The 24,612-nt window shown below is 45.8% G+C and overlaps 1 protein-coding gene and 1 pseudogene across 2 annotated transcripts in view; one reads left to right on the forward strand and one right to left on the reverse strand.

Moving 5' to 3' along the window:
• Positions 1-694: 694 nt before the first annotated feature.
• LOC309564173 (C-type lectin domain family 2 member F-like) lies at positions 695-23,328 on the reverse strand (the record flags this gene model as incomplete). Its single annotated transcript, XM_082268800.1, has 5 exons — positions 695-833; positions 13,698-13,804; positions 15,683-15,864; positions 20,767-20,877; positions 23,277-23,328. 5 exons carry the CDS (start codon positions 23,326-23,328, stop codon positions 695-697), a joined length of 591 nt encoding a protein of 196 aa, XP_082124926.1.
• Positions 23,329-23,510: 182 nt separating this feature from the next.
• LOC309564174 overlaps positions 23,511-24,612 on the forward strand; it is a 150,917-nt pseudogene continuing 149,815 nt past the window's right edge. Inside the window, exon 1 of the transcript in view lies at positions 23,511-23,924. The product of the transcript in view is annotated as an uncharacterized misc_RNA (transcript). The remainder of the gene's footprint in view (positions 23,925-24,612) is intronic.

The raw sequence follows: 24,612 nt of genomic DNA on the forward strand, positions 1-24,612 counted from the left end.
CCTCCACCATCCAATCATGTGCAAGCAAAAATGCAGTTTTTTTTTTTTTTTTTTTAATTTTCCTTACACATGATTGTGTCTTCTTTGCAAAGTGAAGCTTCACTTGATTTACTAAACAACTGCACTTGCAGACTGCACAGTCGATTTGCCTTTAGTAAATTGACCTCCATAATCTTACTCTCTTGTTCTCTAGATCAGAGGAGGCAGCCCAGAGCATGACCATGCATCTGCCATTGCTATTTCCACCCCAGGTTTTTGGAATCCTGCATAGCAATAAAGTGATTGTAAAGTTTTGAAATAAATAAATAAATAAACAAACAATAACAAACATGTTATACTTTCCTGCTCTGTGCAGTTGGTTTTGCACAGAGCAGCCTGGATCCTCCTCTACTCGGGTCCCTCTTTTGTGGTCCTGCAGCTTGCTATAGGGGCACCCGAGCCGAGTCACAGATCCCTGTGTCCATTCAGAGATGGAGCTGCAACCTATCCCGCCCCCTCTCTCTCTCCTGATTGGCTTACTGACTTTGATTGACAGCAGCGGGGGGCCGCAGCTGAGACACTCCTGCAACATCGCTGGATAGAAACCTTGCACACAGAAGGTTTTTTTTTTAAACATAAACCTTTTGCCTTTGGAACTCCTTTAAGATGCTCTGAGGATGTAACCAGACCATTTGTAAAATCATCTCTATGCATATTAGGTAGAATGTTCTGAAAGTCTCTTGCTGCAAATCCATTTCTTTTTATATTTTCCACTTTCACTTTTAAAACCGTTGCCATCCAAGAAAACGTGTTCTGATTCACCAGGGGCTGTTGGCTTTCTATGAATATCAAATCTGAAAAACAGAAAAAAATATACAGTGGGTACGGAAAGTATTCAGACCCCCTTAAATTTTTCACTCTTTGTTATATTGCAGCCATTTGCTAAAATCATTTAGGTTCATTCTTCTTCCTCATGAATGTACACATAGCACCCCATACTGACAGAAAAACACAGAATTGTTGACATTGTTGCAGATTTATTAAAAAAGAAAAACTGAAATATCACATGGTCCTAAGTATTCAGACCCTTTGCTGTGACACTCATATATTTAACTCAGGTGCTTTCCATTTCTTCTGATCATCCTTGAGATGGTTCTACACCTTCATTTGAGTCCAGCTGTGTTTGATTATACTGATTGGACTTGATTAGGAAAGCCACACACCTGTCTATATAAGACCTTCCAGATCACAATGCATGTCAGAGCAAATGAGAATCATGAGGTCAAAGGAACTGCCTGAAGAGCTCAGAGACAGAATTGTGGCAAGGCACAGATCTGGCCAAGGTTACAAAAAGATTTCTGCTGCACTTAAGGTTCCTAAGAGCACAGTGGCCTCCATAATCCTCAAATGGAAGACGTTTGGGACGACCAAAACCCTTCCTAGAGCTGGCCGTCCGGCCAAACTGAGCTATCGGGGGGAGAAGAGCCTTGGTGAGAGAGGTAAAGAAGAACCCAAAGATCACTGTGGCTGAGCTCCAGAGATGCAGTCAGGAGATGGGAGAAAGTTTTAGAAAGTCAACCATTACTGCAGCCCTCCACCAGTTGGGTCTTTATGGCAGAGTGGCCCGACGGAAGCCTCTCCTCAGTGTAAGACACATGAAAGCCTGCATGGAGTTTGCTAAAAAACACCTGAAGGACTCCAAGATGGTGAGAAATAAGATTCTCTGGTCTGATGAGACCAAAATAGAACTTTTTGGCCTTAATTCTAAGCGGTATGTGTGGAGAAAACCAGGCACTGCTCATCACCTGTCCAATACAGTTCCAACAGTGAAGCATGGTGGTGGCAGCATCATGCTGTGGGGGTGTTTTTCAGCTGCAGGGACAGGACGACTGGTTGCAATCGAGGGAAAGATGAATGCGGCCAAGTACAGGGATATCCTGGACAAAAACCTTCTCCAGAGTGCTCTGGACCTCAGACTGGGCCGAAGGTTTACCTTCCAACAAGACAATGACCCTAAGCACACAGCTAAAATAACGAAGGAGTGGCTTCACAACAACTCCGTGACTGTTCTTGAATGGCCCAGCCAGAGCCCTGACTTAAACCCAATTGAGCATCTCTGGAGAGACCTAAAAATGGCTGTCCACCAACGTTTACCATCCAACCTGACAGAACTGGAGAGGATCTGCAAGGAGGAATGGCAGAGGATCCCCAAATCCAGGTGTGAAAGACTTGTTGCATCTTTCCCAAAAAGACTCCTGGCTGTATTAGATCAAAAGGGGGCTTCTACTAAATACTGAGCAAAGGGTCTGAATACTTAGGACCATGTGATATTTCAGTTTTTCTTTTTTAATAAATCTGCAACAATGTCAACAATTCTGTGTTTTTCTGTCAGTATGGGGTGCTATGTGTACATTCATGAGGAAGAAGAATGAACCTAAATGATTTTAGCAAATGGCTGCAATATAACAAAGAGTGAAAAATTTAAGGGGGTCTGAATACTTTCCGTACCCACTGTATATATAACACATAAAGTTGGCCATTATTATATACCAATCACATACTGTATCATATAGTGGTTTTCCATATATTTTCTTTCTTTGCCTTTATATAGTCAGGACTAAGAAAAAAAAAAAATACAAATTAAAAATTTTTTAAAATTTAATTTTAACCACTTGCCGACCACCCCCCTGCAGATATACTGTGGCAGATTGGCCCGGCTGCGCAAATGGCTGTACCTGTACGGTGATCTGAGGGAGCTATCCTGGGGGGCGAGCGGGGGAAGCTGTTATACGGGTCCGGCAGCCGCGATTGCCGCCGGGCACCCACGATCGCTCCCCGTGGAGAGAGAACGGTGGTCTGCTGTTGTAAACACAGCAGACCATTGTTCTCTCAGGAATCAGCACAGAGCGCCTGTGATCCTCCTATTTAGGAACACAGGTCTCACACAAGCCTATCCCCCTCACAGTTAGCAAACACCCCCTAGGCATACACTTAACCCCCCCTAAATTAACCCCTTCCCTGCCAGTGTCATTATTACAGTGCATATTTTTAGCATTGATTACTGTAGTAATGTCACTGGTCCCCCCAAAAGTGTCAAAAATGTCAGTCAAGGGTCCGATCTGTCCACCGCAATGTCCCAGACCTGCTAAAAATCGCTGATCGCCGCCATTACTAGTAAAAAAAATAAATTAATAAATAAATAAAAATGACATAAATCTTTCTCCTACTGTAGTTTGTACACGTGATAACTTTTGCGCAAATCAAAATAGGCTTATTGCGATTTTTTTTTTTTTTAACAAAAATATGTAGCAGAATAGAAATTGGCTTAAGGCTTGGTTTACACTTGTGTGATGCGGGAAGGCTGTGTTCCCGCATCGCATCTGCACATCTGGCAGTTCACACTGCCATATGCGATACGCAGGGGGTGTCAATTAAATGTTAACCACACCCCCAGTTTGATCGCATATCGCAGTGCGATCTGACAGTTCGCACAGGATCGGATCGCACAAGTGTGAACCACTGTGCGAACCGATTCTGAGGCGGCTCAAAAAATGCCTCATGTGCGAGTTTGCTGCGGATGCGCTGCGAATTCAGCCATACAAAGTGTATGGCTGAACTTGCACACAGGAGATCGCATGTAATGAAGGAGCAGTGTGCTCCGAATTACATGCGATCAGCGCATCCGCAGAAGTGTGAACTGGCACTAAATTGATGTAAAATTTTGAATTTTTACATTTTTTTATTGGGAATGTTACATAGGAGAATGTGAAAAATATTGTTTTTTTTTTCAGAATTGTTGCTCTTTTTTTGTTTATAACGCAAAAAAATTAAAATCGCAGAGGTGATCAAATACCACCAAAAGAAAGCTCTATCTGTGGGAAAAAAAGGACATCAATTTTTGTTTGGGTACAGCGTCGCACGGCCACGCAATTGTCCATTAAAGTAGTGCAGTGCTGAATCACAAAAAATGGCCTGGTCATTAAGGGGGCAAATCCTTCCGGAGTAGTTAATTAGTTTTACTGCTACAGGGCGGTAGCTCTGCACCGGATCACGTATATATGTGTGATCCGGCACTTCCAGGTACCGGCATCCCCTTCCGCTGGTATTACACACAGCAGAAGCCGATTGTCAGGCAGAACCACAGAACTGAGATCTGCCAATATATACAAGGCACCACCTGTGCTGTGATTAGACACAGCACAAGCTGATCAGTAGGTGCCGGCCAATGAATGTCCTCCGGCACCCGCTGATCGGCGAGGAGGAAGACAGGACAGAGCTCTGCCTATGTAAACAATGCAGAGCTCCGTCCTGTCAGCAGGGATGTGCTGGATTTTTGTTTCCCTGCAATGCACATCACTTATGCCTTGTTTCCACTGAGCGGAACGGTTCGGGTCGGTACAGTTTGGAAGGGTTAGAATGGTCTGGTCTATTCAGGTGAGCGTTTCCACTGCAAGTCGGGCCACCAGGGACCATGCGGGGTTTACACCAAATGAGGTGTTTGTTTTGCTCTTTCATTTGACGTGAGCATTGAAGTTTTCCTGTCCACCAATCAGTGGAATCTATCGTGTGACGCCAGTAGCTCCGCCCTAACCGCACCGTACCATTTCCTATGGCCCTACATCTGAAGGAGGACCAGGAATGGTGCGGTTTGGTTCGGTTGTATGGGCCACTTTCATAATGGAAACACTCAAAATAGCGTTCCGTACCGAACCGACCCGAACCGATCCGCTCAGTGGAAACGAGGCATTAGTGAAAACAGCACACAGTGAATGCACCAAGCACTGTTAGGCACACACTTATCCCTTTAATCGCCCCTGATGTTTAACCCCTTCCCAGCCAGTGTCATTAGTACAGTGACAGTGCATATTTTTAGTACAGATCACCATAATAATGTCACTGGTCCCCAAAAAGTGTCAGTTAAGTGTCAGATTGTCCGCCATACTATCACAGTCCCGCTATACTGTAAGTCACTGTTCACAACCATTACTAGTATTAAAAAAATAAATAAATAAAAATGCCATAAAAATATTGCATTGTTTGTAGACGCGATAACTTTTGCACAAATTAATCAATATACGCTTATTGGGATTTTTTTTTTTTTTTTACCAAAAACATGTAGCAGAATACATATGGGCCTAAATTGATGAAGAAATTAGATTTTTTTTTAAATGTTTTTATTGGATATGTTTTATAGCATAAAGTGAAAAAATATTGTTTTGTTTTTTCTCGAAATTGTGTTTTTTTTTTGTTTATATAAAAAAAAAAAACATTGGTGATCAAAAACCCCCCAAAGAAAGCTCTACTTGTGAGAAAAAATAATATATATTTTATTTGGGTATAGCGCTGCACGACCACGCAATTGTCGGTTTAAGAAACACAGCGCCGTATCGCAAAAAATGGCCTGGTAGCATATTGAATATTTCGTATGCTCATATGAAACCAGGAGGTGGAGCTGCATTCTTTTTCTTTTTTGCATTCTTTTTCACATGTTTTACCTATTCAGCCTTATTATCTTTGCCAAAGAAGTCTGTTTGCTCAGATTTGTAACAAAAAATACAGATTCATCTCTGATAATACAGATCTAATATATGTTCATGACAAACAACAGATTTTGTGAAATCCTTCTGCATCCTTTGTATGATTGCCGAGCAAACTTAATAGTAGTGCCAGTGGCGTATTATCCCCTTGTACCAAATTTTATTATAACTGTTATGTCCGCCTTCATTTTGTAAAGCACTGAGCTAACTATTGGTGCTATATAAATCCTGTAGTATAATGATAATATTAATCATAATAATAATAATAATAATAATAATAAATTATTTTAAAAAAATAACTTTGTAAAAAATTAAAAATAAAAAGCTAATGACACCATCCACTGCTCTACTGACAATATCCACTGACCTACTGACACCATCCACTGCCCCCAACCCCCAGAAGCACTGTGAAAAAATATATTAAAGAATAAGTTTAAAATAAATAATAACAAAAAAAATAAATAAATAAATAAAACTACTGACACTATTCACTGCTCTACTGACACTGTTCACTGAACAAAATCATTGAGAAAAAAAAATAATACAAAAATAAATTGTAAAAAAGAATTAAAAAATAAAATAGTTAAAAACAATATAAAATAAAAAATAAAAAAATTCGGACACTGTCCGATGCTTTACTGACACCTTCCACTGGCCCCCAAAAAGCATTTTGAAAAAAATGAAAATAATTTAAAATTGAATTATAAAAAAAATACAAAAAAAAAAGAAAAAAATTGAACTACTGACACCATCCTCCACTTACTACCCACTGCCATACACTCCGCACTCCTCACCTGCACATATCACCCACCACCATGCACTCTGCACTCCTCTCCCTGCACATACTACCCACCGCCATACACTCTGCACTCCTCTCCCTGCACATACTACCCACCACCATACACTCTGCACTCCTCACCCTGCACGTACTACCCACGCCATACACTCTGCACTCCTCTCCCAGTACATACTACCCACCACCGTAAACTCTGCACTCCTCTCTTGCACATACTACCCACCGCTATACACTCCGCACTCCTCTCCTGCACATACTACCCACCGCTGTACACTCTGCACTCCTCTCCTGCACATACTACCCACAGCTGTACACTCCTCTCCCTGCACATACTACACACCGCTGTACACTCTGCAGTCCTCTCCTGCACATACTACCCACCGCTGTACACTCTGCACTCCTCTCCCTGCACATACTACCCACCGCTGTACACTCTGCACTCCTCTCCCTGCACATACTACCCACCGCTGTACACTCCGCACTCCTCTCCTGCAAATACTACCCACTGCCGTACACTCTGCACTCCTCTCCCTGCACATACTACCCACCGCTGTACACTCTGCACTCCTCTCCCTGCACATACTACCCACCGCTGTACACTCTGCACTCCTCTCCCTGCACATACTACCCACCGCTGTACACTCTGCACTCCTCTCCCTGCACATACTACCCACCGCTGTACACTCCGCACTCCTCTCCTGCAAATACTACCCACTGCCGTACACTCTGCACTTCTCACCTGCACATACCACCCACCGCCGTACACTCTGCACTCCTCTCCCTGCACATACTACCCACCGCTGTACACTCTGCACTTCTCACCTGCACATACCACCCACCGCCGTACACTCTGCACTCCTCACCTGCACATACCACCCACCGCCGTACACTCTGCACTCCTCACCTGCACATACCACCCACCGCCGTACACTATGCACTCCTCTCCTTCAAGTACTACCCACCGCCGTACACGCTGCACTCCTCTCCCTGCACATAATACCCATGCCGTACACCTGCACTCCTCTCCCAGCACATACTACTCACTGCCGTACACTCTGCACTCCTCTCCTGCACATACTACCCATCGCCGTACACTCTGCACTCCTCTCCTGCGCATACTACCCACTGCCATACACCCCGCACTCCTCTCCCAGCACATACTACTCACTGCCATACACCCTGCACTCCTCTCCCAGCACATACTACCCACAGCCATACACTCCACACTCCTCTCCCAGCACATACTACCCACTGCCGTACACTCTGCACTCCTCACCTGCACATACTACCCACCACCGTGCACTCTGCACTCCTCTCCCTGCACATACTACCCACAGCCATACATTTAACAATCCTCTCCCTGCACATACTACCCACCGTCATACATTTAACACTCCTCTCCTGCACGATCTACCCACCTCCATACACTCTGCACTCCTCTCCTGCAAATACTACCCACTGCCGTACACTCTGCACTCCTCACCTGCACATACCACCCACCGCCGTACACTCTGCACTCCTCTCCTGCACATACTACCCACCGCCGTACACTCTGCACTCCTCTCCTGCACATACTACCCACCGCCGTACACTCTGCACTCCTCTCCTGCACATACTACCCACTGCCATACACCCCGCACTCCTCTCCCAGCACATATTACTCACTGCCATACACCCCGCACTCCTCTCTCAGCACATACTACTCACTGCCATACACCCCGCACTCCTCTCTCAGCACATACTACCCACCACCATACACTCTGCACTCCTCTCCTGCACACACTACTCACTGCCATACACCCCGCACTCCTCTCTCAGCACATACTACCCACCACCATACACTCTGTACTCCTCTCCTGCACATACTACTCACTGCCATACACCCCGCACTCCTCTCTTAGCACATACTACTCACTGCCATACACCCCGCACTCCTCTCTCAGCACATACTACCCACCACCATACACTCTGTACTCCTCTCCTGCACATACTACTCACTGCCATACACCCCGCACTCCTCTCTTAGCACATACTACTCACTGCCATACACCCCGCACTCCTCTCTCAGCACATACTACCCACCACCATACACTCTGCACTCCTCTCCTGCACATACTACTCACTGCCATACACCCCGCACTCCTCTCTTAGCACATACTACCCACTGCTGTACACTCTGCACTCCTCTCTCTGCACAAACTACCCACTGCTGTACACTCTGCACTCCTCTCTCTGCACAAACTACCCACTGCTGTACACTCTGCACTACTCTCTCACTGCCATCAACATACATTTAACACCCCTCTCCTGTACAAACTACCCACCTCCATACACTCAACACCCCTCTCCTTCACATTCTACCCACTGCCATACACTTCGCACTGTATATTCTCTATTTAACATTACCACATTCTGCACTATGTAAGTCATCTCAGACTCTATTTAACCACACCCCCTTTAAGCCCACAATTTAGCGCAATTTAAACCACTTTTTGCCATGGCACCCTTCGTGCGCCACATTTTTTATTTTTATTAATGCCCAGGGCCCACTTTTGATCTTGTACACGGGCCCACTAATAGTCTTGTGATTAGAAGGCATATGAAGTTTCTCTCCATATAGTAGAGGAGATGATGAGTTCCCTACCAGTGCCAGATTGGGACCTGTCTAATATTGACTGGATACTGGTTTCACTGCTTACTTTGGCACACACTACAAACTACTGCAAAGAAGTTTTTCCAATGGGGTCTTCATGAAATAATAGGAGGGATGATTCAACAGAATCATTTTTTTTTTCCAAAAAATGTTTTATTGAAAATGATTCCATACAGTCAAATAAGAAGAAAACATATGAAAATTTTGGTAAAAACAATGAACATTTTGAACAGAAGTATTACCGCCATGGGAGCGGTGAAATGTCCACAAGGAATAAAACTTTTCCATTAAATGCAAATATAAATCTTGTAGTCATAAGTGCAAAATTCACATAGAGCGAGAGCAGTGTATAGGGATATCTGCAAACTATATCCTGTAAACAATGCCATGAGTTCAGATTGAAGTTAATGCAAAGCCAAACAAGGAGTGTGCAGTTGGCCTCAGAGCCTCTGAGGCCACTCAGATTGTACTCTTTAGTAGGGATGATCGAACGGTTCGGGTCGATCATCGGTTCGACCCGAACATTGGCTGTTCGAGGTTCGGCTGAATTTAGAACTTTTTGCCCAAAAAGTTCGGAATTCGGCAACCAGAACCGACCAAAATGCAATGGGACAGGAAATGGGCTTTAAAAGCCCATGATTGGACCAGAACCATTAGCAAAAGCCAATTGAGGGGGCAGGAGAATGCTAGGAATGTGATTGGAGTGACTAGGGGGTCCCTAGACCAATCATTAGTGAATACGCCCCCAGTATATAAGATAGCCCCGGCAAATTCCTAGCATTGTTATACTGGACATGGAAGAGAATGGAAGCAGTTCTGTTAAATTGGCTTCAAAAGTGTCATTTAGCATTTATTAGTGTGAGGAAAGGGATATCTAGTGTAGTTAGAGTGCTCCTTTACACTTTAGTTAGATGCAAAAATTTAGTTTCTGTAGGGAAAGTGTTAAGTGCCAGGGTGACCGTAGTGTAGTGTAGGGTGAACTGACAGTGACTGCTATGGCAGGGTGACCAAACCCTTCCATGTCAGGGTGACCGCTATAGAGAAAAGCTAGTTTCTCTGAAGTCACTTTCGCTGCAGGAATATGGCTTCGCTCCCGTCAGCATTCTTTATGCTACAGGGGTTGCTAGTGCTTTTTTGAGGACATGTTTGGAGTCAGACATGACATCTGAACATGTCTATAGGAGGTATATATACACACCCATGTCTGTATATATACACCTGCACATATATAGGTGTGAAAGGAGCAGAACACTATACTTTTGCTAATGAAATCATTTGCACTAATATGGTTACGCTCCCAACACCTATATATGTGTAAGTGTAATATACATATCAGTGTGTGTGTATATATATACCCCTATACAGAAGTTCAGATGTTTTGCCTGCCTCCAAAGAACCCAAAAAAAATGCCCAAAAAAATGCCTGCAAGAACAAACCTGGGCATTTTTTTTGGCGCTGGCATTTTTTTGGGCATTTTTTTGGGGTTCTTTGGAGGCAGGCAAAATATCTGAACTTCTGTATAGGGGTATATATATATACACACACACTTATATATATATTACACTTACACATATATAGGTGTGTTAGGAGCGTAGCCATATTAGTGCAAATTATTTCATTAGCAAAAGTATAGTGTTGTGCTACTTTCACACCTATATATGTGTAGGTGTGTATATATACCCCTATACAGAAGTTCAGATGTCATGCCTGCCTCAAAAGAACTCAAAAAAATGCCCAAAAAAATGCCTGCAAGAACAAACCTGGGCATTTTTTTTTTGGCGCTGGCATTTTTTTGGGTTCTTTGGAGGCAGGCAAAACATCTGAGCTTCTGTATAGGGGTATATAAAAACACACACTTATATGTATATATACCCATACACATATATAGGTGTTAAAGGAGCAGAACACTATACTTTTGCTAATGAAATCATTTGCACTTATATGGTTACGCTCCCAACACCTATATATGTGTAAGTGTAATATACATATCAGTGTGTGTGTATATATATACCCCTATACAGAAGTTCAGATTCTTTGCCTGCCTCCAAAGAACCCAAAAAAATGCCCAAAAAACGCTAGCGCCAAAAAAAAAAATAAAAAACGCCCAGGTGTGTTGTTGCAGGCATTTTTTTGGGGTTTTTGGAGGCAGGCAAAACATCTGAACTTGTGTATAGTGGTATATATACACGCATACTTGCATGTATTTTTACACTTGCACATATATAGGTGTTGGGAGTGTAACCATATTAGTGCAAATGATTTAATTAGCAAAAGTATAGTGTTCTGCTCCTTTAACACCTATATATGTGTATGGGTATATATACATATAAGTGTGTGTTTTTATATACCTCTATACAGAAGTTCAGATGTTTTGCCTGCCTCCAAAGAACCCCCAAAAAATGCCCAAAAAAATGTCAGCGCCAAAAAAAAATGTCCAGGTTTGTTCTTGCAGGCATTTTTGTGGGTTCTTTGGAGGCAGGCAAAACATCTCAACTTCTGTATAGGGGTATATATATACACACACACTGATATGTATTTTACATTTACACATATATAGGTGTGTTAGGAGGCTAGCCATATTAGTTCAAATTATTTAATTAGCAAAAGTATAGTGTTCTGCTCCTTTAACACCTATATATGTGCAGGTGTAGTATATATAAAGACATGGGTGTATGTATATATACCCCTATAGACATGTTCAGATGTCATGCCTGACTCCAAACATGTCCTCAAAAAAGCACTATTAACGCCTGCAGCAAAGAAAAATGCTGAAGGGAGCGGAGCCATATTGGTGCTCTGAAAGTGACAAAATACAAACAATCTCTTTTTATCTGGTTCTGGACATGCTACAGAGCTGAAACTTCACAGGTACACTTTTTAGACCCCCCAGACACTAAATCCAAAGTCAAAAATCAAAAAATCTCTTTTTCTTTTTTTAAAATTTTTTCAATAATTGGCTCTCTATCAAAAATGACAATTTTTAACAACTTTTTTTTGTGTGATTAATAGTCCCTGGGGCATGACCCAGAACCCTAGGCACTTTTTAGGGGCATTTATTCGGTTTTAGGGCTTTAAAATGGTGTTTTTTGATTACCAAAGTTCGGGTCCCATTGATTTCAATGGTAGTTCGGATGTTCTGGCCGAACCGAACTTTTCAAAAGTTCGATCATCCCTACTCTTTAGTTCCTGATCGAAGTCAAGGCGACTACTAACTATTGATAAGCATGACAGTATCTCTATCTTAAGGGTTGATATGATATATGTTCATCTCTCATAATATGGTTAAATGCTGCATGATGTTCTATTTGACAAATGGATGTCCCGCTTACAAATAGGGTGATCGGGTCGTCCAAATTAACTTGGGGGGGGGGGGGGGGAGGATAGAGTAAGGGAGGAGGTAGTGGTATGGAGGGGCGGGAGAAGTGAAGTAGGGTAGGAAAGGCGGGTTGTCCACAGTCTCTGTCCCCTACCCAGGAAAAAGTTTGCCTATAGGAAATGGACTCTAATGGGTCTGGGTCCTTCACATCCAGGACAGTGGCGGGCCATAGACAGGCTCTTCTTCTTCCCTTTTTTAGGGGAGGGATGAAGGATTGATTGTGGAAGGATTTGTGTCATAGGGGTCCGGCACACCACTTCCCCAGATCCGGGGCATTTTCCTGACAGTAATGTGTCTTCAGGTATGTGTCTGATTCCGGCTGTGAAAGAGCTCTAATTGTTACATTTTATGGGGTATTTAGCAAGAGGGTGTACATTGTTGGTTTTGTGAATTCTGTCCAAGGGGTCCAGGCGTGAACGTATTTATCAGTTCTATCTTTGGCAATGGCAACAATTTCTTCTAATTTAGCAATTTTGGCTATTTTAATTAGCCATTCCTTAATTGAGGGAGTTGTCTGTGATTTCCAGTGTATGGGTATACATGCTTTGGCCGCGTTTATTAAGTGAGGGGTGATTGTCTTACAATATCTATGTGGAGGTGTATTAGAGTGATGTAACAGGTATTGTGCTGGGGTGAAGTTTATGTGGGTTTTCATAATTTCTGTTATGGTATCGTGAACTCGCTTCCAGAATGGTTGGATTTTGGAGCATGACCAATATATATGCGGTAGGCTGCCTGGTGACTCGGTGCATCGCCAGCATAGATCGGATACTTTTGGATAGAATTTGTGCAGGAGTGTTGGGGTTCTGTACCACCTTGTTTGGATTTTGTAACAGTTTTCTTGAGTTGAGACGTTAAAGCGGAGTTCCACCCAAAAGTGGAACTTCCGCTTTAGGGAGTCCTGACCCCCCGACATGCCACATTTGGCATGTCATTTTTTGGGGGGGGGAGCGGGTACCTAGTTATGACAGGTACCCGCTCCCACTTCCGCTCGGAGCGCCGCGGCGCCCTGAGCGGAAGTTCTCCTCTCCCCCTCCCTCCCTGCAATCTTCTGGGACACGTCAGAGGTCCCAGAAGATTGCCGGCCAATCACGGCGCGCAGCGCGACTCGCGCATGCGCAGTGGGTACCCGGCTGTGAAGCCGCAAACTGTAACAGCCGGGTGCCCACAGCAGTGATGCCGGCGCCGAGGGAGAGGATCGAGGCTTCCGGCGGCCGCATCGCTGGACCGTTGGACAGGTGAGTAAATGGCTGGAACTCCGCTTTAAGGGAGCTTTTCAACAGAATAATTTATAACCAATCCTGAAATGTCAGTTTTAGGTGTCGCTGACCTTTACATTATAGATGTGGAACTTACGTTGATTCTGAATTGAATGTTCCATTAGTCCAGACCCAGCCTGAATCATTTTGTGCCCTGCTTAGTCCAATCCAATATTTGTTAGATTTCAAAAGATCTAAAAATTTCTGCAAGACATAAAGACAATCTATTAAAAAAACAGGTATTTTTTTCCATAAAAAAAGCTGCTTAGAACGTAGCACTGAACCGGAATCAATTCCTGTGGTGCTTTACACATATCGGTTATTTATATATAAAATCTTAACCCTTTTGCTGACAAAGCGTTTTTTTTGGTTTACATGTTTAAAAAAATAATTTAAAGCCTGGAGATTACATACAATTCCCAAAACATTATATACAAAACATTTATATACAATATACATTATATATTATAACGATATAATATTCAGGTATATTTTCTGAAAGCAGACACCCTGGAGAAAAAAATAGTAATAGTTCCAATTTTAGTAGATGGCAGGTTTCATGAAGCTCAAAACATGTGTATTATCAGCGCATACGAAAATAAATGCTACTGTATGTATAAATAAAAGCTGCATTTGAAATAATAAAAAACAATATGATGTTCAAACTTTTGACTTCTTTCTTTAATAACTACATAACACAGTACTTGTACTTTTACTTTCAGTACTTGAGTAGCAAAATTAAAAAAAAAAAAACTACTTGCAATACTTAAGTACAAAAAATGTTGAATACTTTAGTACTTCTACTCAAGTCCCTTTTTGATCGAGCACTTCCACTTCTACTCAAGTATGGGTTTCCAGTACTTTATACAACTCTGGGCATGTCTCCGCTGGCATCCGCTGCTCTATAGGGATGCATGAAGCATCTGATCCGGTCCGCCTGAAAAACTGACAGGGACCGGATCGGAAAGCCCGTGTGAAAGGGGCCTAAATCATTTTAGAAATTCAAAAAAACTGACAGTTTGCCGCCTTCTGTGGATGATGTAAGTGAGAGAAAAGCACATTGGGGTGGCTGGGCCAGAAATGGCATTGGAAACGCTTCTTTTTATTATGAAAAGTGAAATTCTGCCTGAAAAGGTGAACTTATCCTTTAGAGCAGGGGTGGGGAACCTTTTTTCTGCCGAGGGCCATTTGGGTATTTATAAAATCATTCGGGGGGCCGTACAAAATTATCAACTTAAAAATTAGCCTGTTATATTTGGTCAAACATTTAATTAACTCACCCCTAATGTGATGGCTGCAACTGCTTCTTTTTGGTGAGGTGTGTGATGTTAGCTGGTATTGATGATGTTGCTCCTCGCAACTGGTTTTCCAGGTTTGCGTCGGTCAGTCTGGAGAGCAGTCGACTTTTTGTGGTGGTACATTTTGAAAAGAACTGCTGGGGGGGTACTGCTGGTTGGTACTGCTGGTGGGTACTGCTGGCTCTGGCTGGTACTGCTGGTGGGTACTGCTGGCTCTGGCTGGTACTGCTGTGGGTACTGCTAGCTCTGACTGGTACTGCTGTAGTAGGTACTGCTGGCACTGGCTGGTACTGCTGTAGTAGGTACTGCTGGCACTACTGTGGGTACTGCCATTTTTGGCTGGCACTGCTGTGGTTACTGCTGGCTCTGGCTGGTAATGCTGGTTCTGGCTGGTACTGCTGTGTGTGCTGCTGGTGAGAAATGCTGGCTAGGAGAAGTGTAGCAGCGCCACGCTGGAGGAAGAGGTGATGTTTCCTGTATTTGTCACAGGCGGAGTGCATTTGATATCTCTCCGCCTGTGACTCACTCAGACTGTCTAAAGGAAGCAGGAACTATACAGGAAGCATCGGCTCTGTTCTGACATATCAGCTGAGAGAGACACAGACTCAGCTGCACAGGGGGCCGGACCAAATGACTTTGGGGGCCGCATACGGCCCCCGAACCGTAGGTTCCCCACCCCTGCTTTAGAGGTTAATATTCTATTCTGGCATATTGCAAAGTGGAGTTTTATTATGATCCTGCTGAGTGTCAGTTGAAGGGTGGAAATGGGTTTATTATTACTCACCATTTCTTTCTCATTATCAATAATTGCCAGGGATGAATCGTGTGATTTGCAGAAGTTCTGGCTGTTCATCCATGTATCAATCTGGTCGGAGAAATAGTAACATTTTCCTCTGTATAATACCCAATTATCCTTACACTGGACATTTATTGAACTCTTTACTTCTTCTGCTTTAGATGTCTCTCCTACAAATAACAAAGTGAATATAAATCAGCGCAAAACAAGATCTGAAACCACAATGACAGCAGTTGGACACTCAGGGACAAATTATCAAATCCCATTAAAGCGGAGTTTCGGCCTCAAATACCATTTTTAACTAAAGATACCCCTATAATACGAATCCATCGCCCTTTACAGAACCGCTATTCTCATACTTACCAGGTGTACAGTATTGGATTTTAGTCAAAATCTTACTTTTAAAAACACTGTCTGAGCGCGGCCATCTTAGAAGTGGGCATCTGAAGCCGCAGTGAAATCTGCTGTGTCCTTCTTCCTGATTCCAGGGAGTGTTCTGAGAGTTCTTTGTGATTCTGGCCTCCTGGGAGTGATGACAAACAGCTCCCAGGATGCAATGCAAAGGCGGAAGTGATGTCGGTGGCCGTGGCCACAGAGGGAGAAGAAGGAGGAAGTACAATCAAATATGCCCTGAAAATAAGGTAAGGAACCCCCGAAAAAAATGCCCAATTGTTGATCAGCATAGCGAGCACTCCAGGAATCACTAAAGTTGCAAAAGAGGCTGGAACTCTGCTTTAATTCATGTGAGCACAATTTTATTATATTAAACATTATTTGTTTTACAAATGGAGAGCACTATATGCATGCTTTATTTTCTATGATATCGGCCTGGGGAGATCTGAAATGACAAGCCTGGAGAGGACATGGTATCCATTAAGGCTACGTTCACATGTGGGCATAGCGGATCACGGGCAGAATCATCCAGAATCATTGCAAATCGTGGGATGCCTGTGCAATGCCCGTGATTTGCAATGGCACCCCAAATGCTGTGCGATGTTGCGACGATTTAGACCTGCCGAATCGCGGTAGCATCGCGCAAACAGAATCGCGGGACGCCTGTCACATAAAAAAAGGTACAAGTGCTTTCAGGCGTCCCGTGATTATGTTTGCGCAATGTTACTGCGATTCGGCAGACGGAAATCGCGGCAACATCGCACAGCGTTTGGGGTGCCATTGCAAATCATGGGCAACGCACAGGCGTCCTGCGATTTGCGATGATTCCGGGCAGAATCGCGGCAATTCTGCCTGTGATCTGCTACGCCCACATGTGCACGTAGCCTTATGGTTTGCTCTGGTCTTGGTTATGCCCGGTCGTACTGGGGACCTGTGCTGGAGAGTAATTCTGCCTTAAAGGCTACAGGCTTGTTTAGACCCAACTGGTTATTCAGGGGTCGCCTGGAGAGGTGAGAGGCTTGCATTATTGGTGGAGGAACTCAAGCTGAGTAGCAGCTCCATGTGTTCATTCAGACACAGAGCACCACTTCGGCCCCACCCCCTTCTCTCTCTCTCTCCTAACTGACTTTGATTGACAGCAGCAAGAGCTAATGGCACCACTGTGTGTCTCAGCCAATCAGGAGGGAGAGCCCCAGATGGCCGAGGCACTTGTACACATCACTGGATAGAGAGGGGGCTCAGGTAAGTATTAGGGGGGGCTGCTACACACAGAAGGTTTTTTATCTTAATGCATAGAACCCTCTGCCTTTACAGTCACTTTAACCACTTCTGGACCGGAACATTTTCACCTTTAATGACCAGGCCATTTTTTGCAATTCGGCACTGCGTTATTTTAACTGACAATTGCGTGGTAGTGCGGCGCTGTACCCAAATACAATTGATGTCCTTTTTTCCCCCACAAATAGAGCTTTCTTTTGGTGGTATTTGTTAACCTGTGCGATGTTTTTATTTTTTGCTCTATAAACAAAAATAAGAGAGACAATTCTGAAAAAAAAAAAAAAAACAATATTTTTCACTTTCTGCTATATAACTATTCCCAAAAAAAAAAAAATTAAAAGATTTTTTTTTTAACATTTTAGGCCAATTTGTTTTCTGCTATGTATTTCTGGTAAAAAAAAAAATTGCAATAAGCGTATTTTGATTGGTTTGCGCAAAAGTTATTGCGTCTACAAACTAGGGGAAAGATTTATGTAATTTTTATTGTTTTTTTTTTTTTACTAGTAATGGCGGCGATCTGTAATTTTTAGCAGGACTGCGACATTGCGGTGGACAGACCGGACCCCTAACTGACATTTTTGACACTTTTGGGGTACCAGTGACATTACTACAGTAATCAGAGCTAAAAATATACACTGTTACTGTAATAATGACACTGGCAGGAAAGGGGTTAACCTTGTGGGTGATCAAGGGGTTAAATGTGACCCTAGGGGAGTGAATCTAACTGTGGGGGGGGGCATGGCTTTTGAAATGACCATAGAGACCTGTGATCCTATATAGAAGGCGCTCTGTGATCATTCCAGGGAGAAGAACGGTCAGCTGTGTTTACAACAGCCGACCGTCCTTCTCTCTCAGCTGGGAGCGATCGCGGGTGTCAGGCAGCAATCAGAGCCACCTGTCAGCTGCATTGGCTTCCCCTACTGACGAGCGGGGGCAGGAGCGTGCCGCCCCCTAGCCTCCTGAGAGCGAGCGACATAAATCTACGTCGCTTTGCCCAGGAGCGTCTGCCTGCCGCAGTAAATCTGTGGTAGGCGGTCGTTAAGCGGTTAATTTTGATGTCCATTCTCGATTTAGTTTTAGTCATAGTCTTATGTCTAAAATGCCATTTTAGTTTTAGTCGTATTTAAGTAGACTAAAATAGTGTTAATTTAGTCTACGAAAATATTTTAGTCAATGAAATTAACACTGCTGTGAAGTATCTTTGAATGACATCTCTCAAGTCATCGAATGTTCTGTGAATTTTCATATGAATGTTGCTACAAATTTTTATACAAATGTTTGTTTGAAAATCTACTAGTGTATGGCCAGCCTAAGATCTCCAGGCTGCGAAAAATGAAAAAGGTGGCACAATCTGCCGGCTTCCATGCATGATTGAGGCAGCTTTATTTGGATGTAGCCTTTCCTCATCTTTCTTAACCACTTCCCTACTGGTGCATTTTAAAATGACACCGGCAAGAATACCTCCTCATATGACGTCTGCCCGTTCTCGCCACTCTTGCGCTCCGATCGGGGGTGAGGCGTGCCCCTCAGGACACAGCCCATCCCTGATTACTGTAAAGAGCCAATAAACATAGCTCTTAACCATGTGACGGGCTGTGTACAATCACAGCCGACCACATGCACTGTCCTTGTGCACACCCCCAGGGGCACGCAGAGCTGCATTCGGGGATGGAGAGTGTCACTCTGAAACAGCCCATCCCCGATCAGGGTAAAGAGCCAATGAAAATCGGCTCTTTACCACATGACTGTCTGTGTCCAATCAGCCACGGTAATCCTGTGTGAGGAGGAGATTGTGGTAACAGCTAGTTACCACTACAGCACAAAGTAAACCACACTGATTGCCCACTAATAAAGAGGACCTCTCGCCAGAGTACCCCAGTACCTGTCTCCAGCCCACCAGAGTACCCGAGTACCTTTCTCCAGCCCATCAGAGTGCCAGAGCTTCTGTCGCCAGCCCATCAGAGTGCCCGAGTACATGTCACAAGCCCATCAGAGTACCCAAGTAACTGTCATCAGAGTACCTGTCTCCAGCCCATTACAGTACCTGAGTACTTATTTGCAGCTCATTACAGTACCTGAGTACCTCTCTCCAGCCCTCCAGAGTAACAGAGTACCTGTCTCCAGCCCACCAGAGTACCAGAGTACCTGTCTCCAGCCCACCAGAGTACCCGAGTACCTCTCTCCAGCCCATCAGTGTACCAAAGTACCTGTCTCCAGCCCACCAGAATACCCGAGTACCTGTCTCCAGCCCATCAGAGTGCCAGAGTTTCTGTCGCCAGCCCATCAGAGTACCCGAGTACCTGTCTCCAGCCCATCAGAGTACCCGAGTACCTGTCTCCAGCCCATCAGAGTGCCAGAGTTTCTGTCGCCAGCCCATCAGAGTACCCGAGTACCTGTCACCAGCCCATCAGAGGGCCAGAGTACCTGTCGTCAGCCCATCAGAGTGCCCGAGTACATGTCGCAAGCCTATCAGAGTACCCAAGTAACTGTCATCAGAGTACCTGTCTCCAGCCCATTACAGTACCTGAGTACTTATCTGCAGCTCATTACAGTACCTGAGTACCTCTCTCCAGCTCATCAGTGAACCAAAGTACCTGTCTCCAGCCCACCAGAGTACCCGAGTACCTGTCTCCAGCCCACCAGAGTACCCGAGTACCTGTCTCCAGCCCACCAGAGTACCCGAGTACCTGTCTCCAGCCCATCAGAGTACCCGAGTACCTGTCTCCAGCCCATCAGAGTGCCAGAGTTTCTGTTGCCAGCCCATCAGAGTGCCTGAGTACCTGTCGCCAGCCCATCAGAGGGCCTGAGTACCTGTCGCCAGCCCATCAGAGGGCCTGAGTACATGTCGCAAGCCTATCAGAGTACCCAAGTAACTGTCATCAGAGTACCTGTCTGCAGCTCATTACAGTACCTGAGTACCTCTCTCCAGCCCATCAGAGTACCCAAGTACCTGTCTCTAGCCCATCAGAGTACCTGAATGCCTGTCTCCAGCCCATCAGAGTACCTGAATACCTGTCTCCAGCCCATCAGAGTACCCGAGTACCTGTCTCCAGCCCATCAGAGTACCTGAGTGCTTTTTTTCACTTATATCACAAAAATTTAAAAACCCAGTGGTGATTAAATACCGCCAAAAAATGTAATTGTGTATAGCGTTGCATGACTGCGTTATTGTCATTCAAAGTGTGACAGCGCTGAAAGCTGAAAATTGGCCTGGGCAGGAAGGGGTGAAAGTGCCCGGTATTGAAGTGGTTAAAATATACAAGGATACACACAGGGTACTATTAGCAGTAGCAATTTTGTAAGGGTTGGAAGTGTTCTTTGAAACATAAATTTTTCTTCTGTCAGATTCTGCCTTGTCTTCTTATTTATAAAAATTCTGTAGAGTTCATAGCAAGACTTACCTTTTGGAGACAGAAGAGCAGCGAGGATGATGATCACAGTTATTAATATTGTTGCTCCAATTATAACATAGAGCAGAGGAACTGCGAGTGACCTGAGTTTCTGACAGATTCCTGAAAACAATACAGAGATCAGAAATTAGACACATTGGGGTGGATTTACTAAAGGCAAATAGACTGTGCACTTTGCAAAGTTCAGTTGCTCCAGAGCTTAGTAAATGAGGAGAAGCTCTGCTGACTTCCATCATCCAATCATGTGCAAGTTTAGCGTTTTTCAGCATTTTTAAGCTTTTGGCCGGGTTCACACTAGTACGGCATGACTGTCAATCCGACTTTGCCCTGCAACATTGGTCCTACTTCCATCCGACTTGAAAGTACAGCCCGGAGCAAAATAAAGAAATAAATAGGCACAGGGCGAGCATGACTGGGCCGTCAGGGGAATTAGACAGAGCAGGGGTTAAAAGTAAGTAAGCTCCATTTGGGGTTCTTCCTTATTGGCCCTGTTAGTTGCTGTAGGAGGGGCAGAATAGGGGGAGTTCTGCTGGACCTGCAGTTCCCGGGCATTCAGAGAAGCGTGGGTGGAGGATTGTTCCATCGTTGGTCTCTACTGCTGCTGGGTATCATTCCCCCCCTCCCAACTGCACCTCATCCTTGCCATTCTGCCACCTCGACCCCCCCCCCTTTTTTCATCATGTCTGACCTCCAGTCCCTGCAGGAGCATCTCCGATCCATGGCTGCATCCATGGGGACGGATTGGCTGCAGCAGCGGGTATCCGGCCTGCTTGCCACAGCGGCGGGGGATGCCGGGGGGAGACCTGCTCGGCGGACACGTCCCCCAGAGCGCTTCAGCCCTCCCCCTTCCTCTAGAGCCCAGCGCCCATTCGGGAGCCCTACTAAGGACCCTCCAGGCCCCCCAGAGCAGCGCTCTCCAGCTGTCTGCAGGCGGAGCTCTGCAGGCGGGGGCCGCGGCCCAGTTCACTCTCCGGCCCCGCCTGCACGGCGGAGGAGTCCGGAGCATGCGGCTGCCTTCCCTGCAGGGGGGACAGCCCGGCATGGGAAGGTTATTGCTGCGGGCTCCGGCCAGTTGGGCAGAGCGGCCAGAGGTCCCTCCCACCCCAGCACCACTTCTTCCCGGGACCAGGGACATGGCGCAGATCCCCTCCCCCAGCAACACCAGGAAGAGGAAGTCGTGGGGGTCTGCTGTGCGGCCTTGGGTGCAACGTCGCAACAGCAGGGACGGTCGTCCGGTACCAGTGGCGGTCGGTGCAGCTGCGCCAGACCTTTCTCCCCCAGATGCTTGGCAGGAGTCCTCCAGGTCAGGCGAGCTGTCGAGCTCTGAAGAAGGTGCAACGCCACGTCGGGCGGCAGCGGTGGATTCCGGAGATGCGGCTGTGGGGTCTGGTCCTGGTCAGCCTGGTGAGTGCACATTTAATTCTTTGTTTTCTTTGGTGCTTACCTCGGGGGCGGCGATGGCGGGGGAAACGGTGGGGGAACGGTCCACTTCTGAGGCTTCTAAGGACGCTAGTAAAGGCGCGGTGCGCTTGGCGGATTCCGCAAAATGCAAGGTATACGTTTGCTTTCAGGGTCCCTTAGGTGCGTATCTTAAAACGGAGGTGAGGGACAAGATTTGGCGGGGGTCTTGTCCCTCACCTCCGTTTTGCCCTTGGAGAAGTTTAATCTTGATAGGATTAAGCCTAAGGAGTCTAACAAGGAAGATGAGGAAAAGCGTCGGTACCGCCTGATTCTGCAGACGTTTAGCAATTGGCTACAGGCGTTTGCCATTTTTGCTAGCGTTATTGGGGAGAAATACCCCAAGAACTGTTCTCTGTTGTTCTGCTACCTTCATGCCATCGGCGAGGCCAACAGGGTGTATGGGGTCATGGCCTGACTGCGGTATGACGAGCAGTTTCACCAGCGGAAGTTACGTTGGGATCCTAAGGACATCAGCCTCTGGATGAACCTCATTACATCGACACGGGCCTCCTCTTAGTTTTTTCCAGGGGGGGGGGGGAGTCCGAAGCCCGGACAGCCAGCCGCAAAACGACGGGGTTGTTGTTGGCAATTTAATGAAGGTGCCTGCAGATTTGGCACCGGTTGCCGCTACAAGCATGAATGTTCACACTGTGGCGGATCCCAACCCTTGTCTCGCTGCTTCAAGGCAGGCAAGACCCGTTCCGGTGACGCTGCTGGAAAAAGCGTGGACACCAGTGAGGGTGGACAGGATAGCACCCTTCCTAAGTAGGTATCCGGACAGGCAGGCTGCCCGCTTGTTGGAGGCTGGGTTTTCGGCGGGTTTCGTGATTCCTTGCTCCCTCGCCCAGATTCCTCCCCTGGCCGACAATTTGCGATCGGCTCATTTGCACTCTGAGGTAGTTTCAGAGAAACTCGCCAAGGAGGTGGCGTTGGGGCGGATGAGCGGCCCCTTTTCTATCCCTCCTTTGCCTGATTTAGTTGTCTACCCATTAGGGGTGGTCCCAAAGAAAGAACCAAATAAGTTCCGGCTGTTACACCACCTTTCATTTCCGAAAAGGTGGGTCGGTTATTGCTGCCATTGCCCGGAGTCATGTGCGGTGTCGTATACCTCTTTTGATGCGGCAGTCTTTTGGATCAGGCACTACGGCAGGGGCTCCCTCATGGCAAAGAATGACATCGAGTCAGCTTTTCGGTTGCTGCTGGTCAATCCGTGCAGTTTCCATCTGTTAGGATGTAGATGGTCTGGGGGTTTTCACGTGGATCGCTGTTTGCCTATGGGTTGTTCCATTTCCTGCGCCCTGTTCGAGACCTTCAGTTCCTTTGTCGAGTGGGTGGTACAGGATGTGGCAGGGGTCAATTCGGTCATCCATTACTTGGACGACTTCCTGTGCGTTGGTCCCCCTTCTTCTAAGCCCTGTGGTGTGCTGCTGGCAACCGTTCAGCACATCACGAAGCGTTTCGGGATTCCACTGGCGGCGGATAAGACGGAGGGCCCGCTAGCCGTGATTACATTTTTGGGGATCATCATCGATTCCCAGGCAATGGAATGTCGCCTGCCAGACAACAAGCTGCTGGCGCTAAAGCCGGAGGTTCGGACGGTGGCTGGCAAGCGTAAGATACAACTATGCGAGTTGCAGTCCCTGCTGGGCAAGCTGAATTTCTCCTGCCGCATTATGCCGATGGGCAGGGTCATTTGTCGGCGGCTCTCTTCTGCCACCGCTGGGATACGATCCCCCAGGCATTTTATTAGTTTGACTTCGGAGCACACGGCAGACCTGCTGGTGTGGCAAGTTATCTTGGACACATTCAATGGGCGTGCGCTGTGGATGGGTGGGCCTGTCAGTAATGGTGACCTCGATCTTTACACTGATGCGCATTATGCCGATGGGCAGGGTCATTTGTCGGCGGCTCTCTTCTGCCACCGCTGGGATACGATCCCCCAGGCATTTTATTAGTTTGACTGCAGAGCACACGGCAGACCTGCTGGTGTGGCAAGTTATCTTGGACACATTCAATGGGTGGGTGCTGTGGATGGGTGGGCCTGTCAGTAATGGTGACCTCGATCTTTACACTGATGCGGCCGGGTCAGCCGGTTATGGTGAATTTTTTGGGGGGCGTTGGAGTCCGGAACGGTGGCCTGAGGAATTGCGGGAGGCTGGTTTTTTGAAGAATTTGATCCTCAAATTTTTTCCAGTTCTGGTTGCCATAGAATTGTGGGGTGGGTCTTTTCGTGGCAAGAAAGTCCGTCTCCACTGCGACAATTTGGGGGTTGTCCAAGTCATTAATTCTCTGTCTGAGTCTTCTCCGCCAGTGGTTTGGCTCCTGCATCATCTTGTATTGCGTTGTCTGCAACTGAATGTCTTTTTGTATGCTGTG

The sequence above is a fragment of the Pelophylax lessonae genome (assembly GCF_965119305.1).
Source record: "Pelophylax lessonae genome assembly, chromosome: 9".
In the NCBI taxonomy this organism is placed as follows: domain Eukaryota; kingdom Metazoa; phylum Chordata; class Amphibia; order Anura; family Ranidae; genus Pelophylax; species Pelophylax lessonae.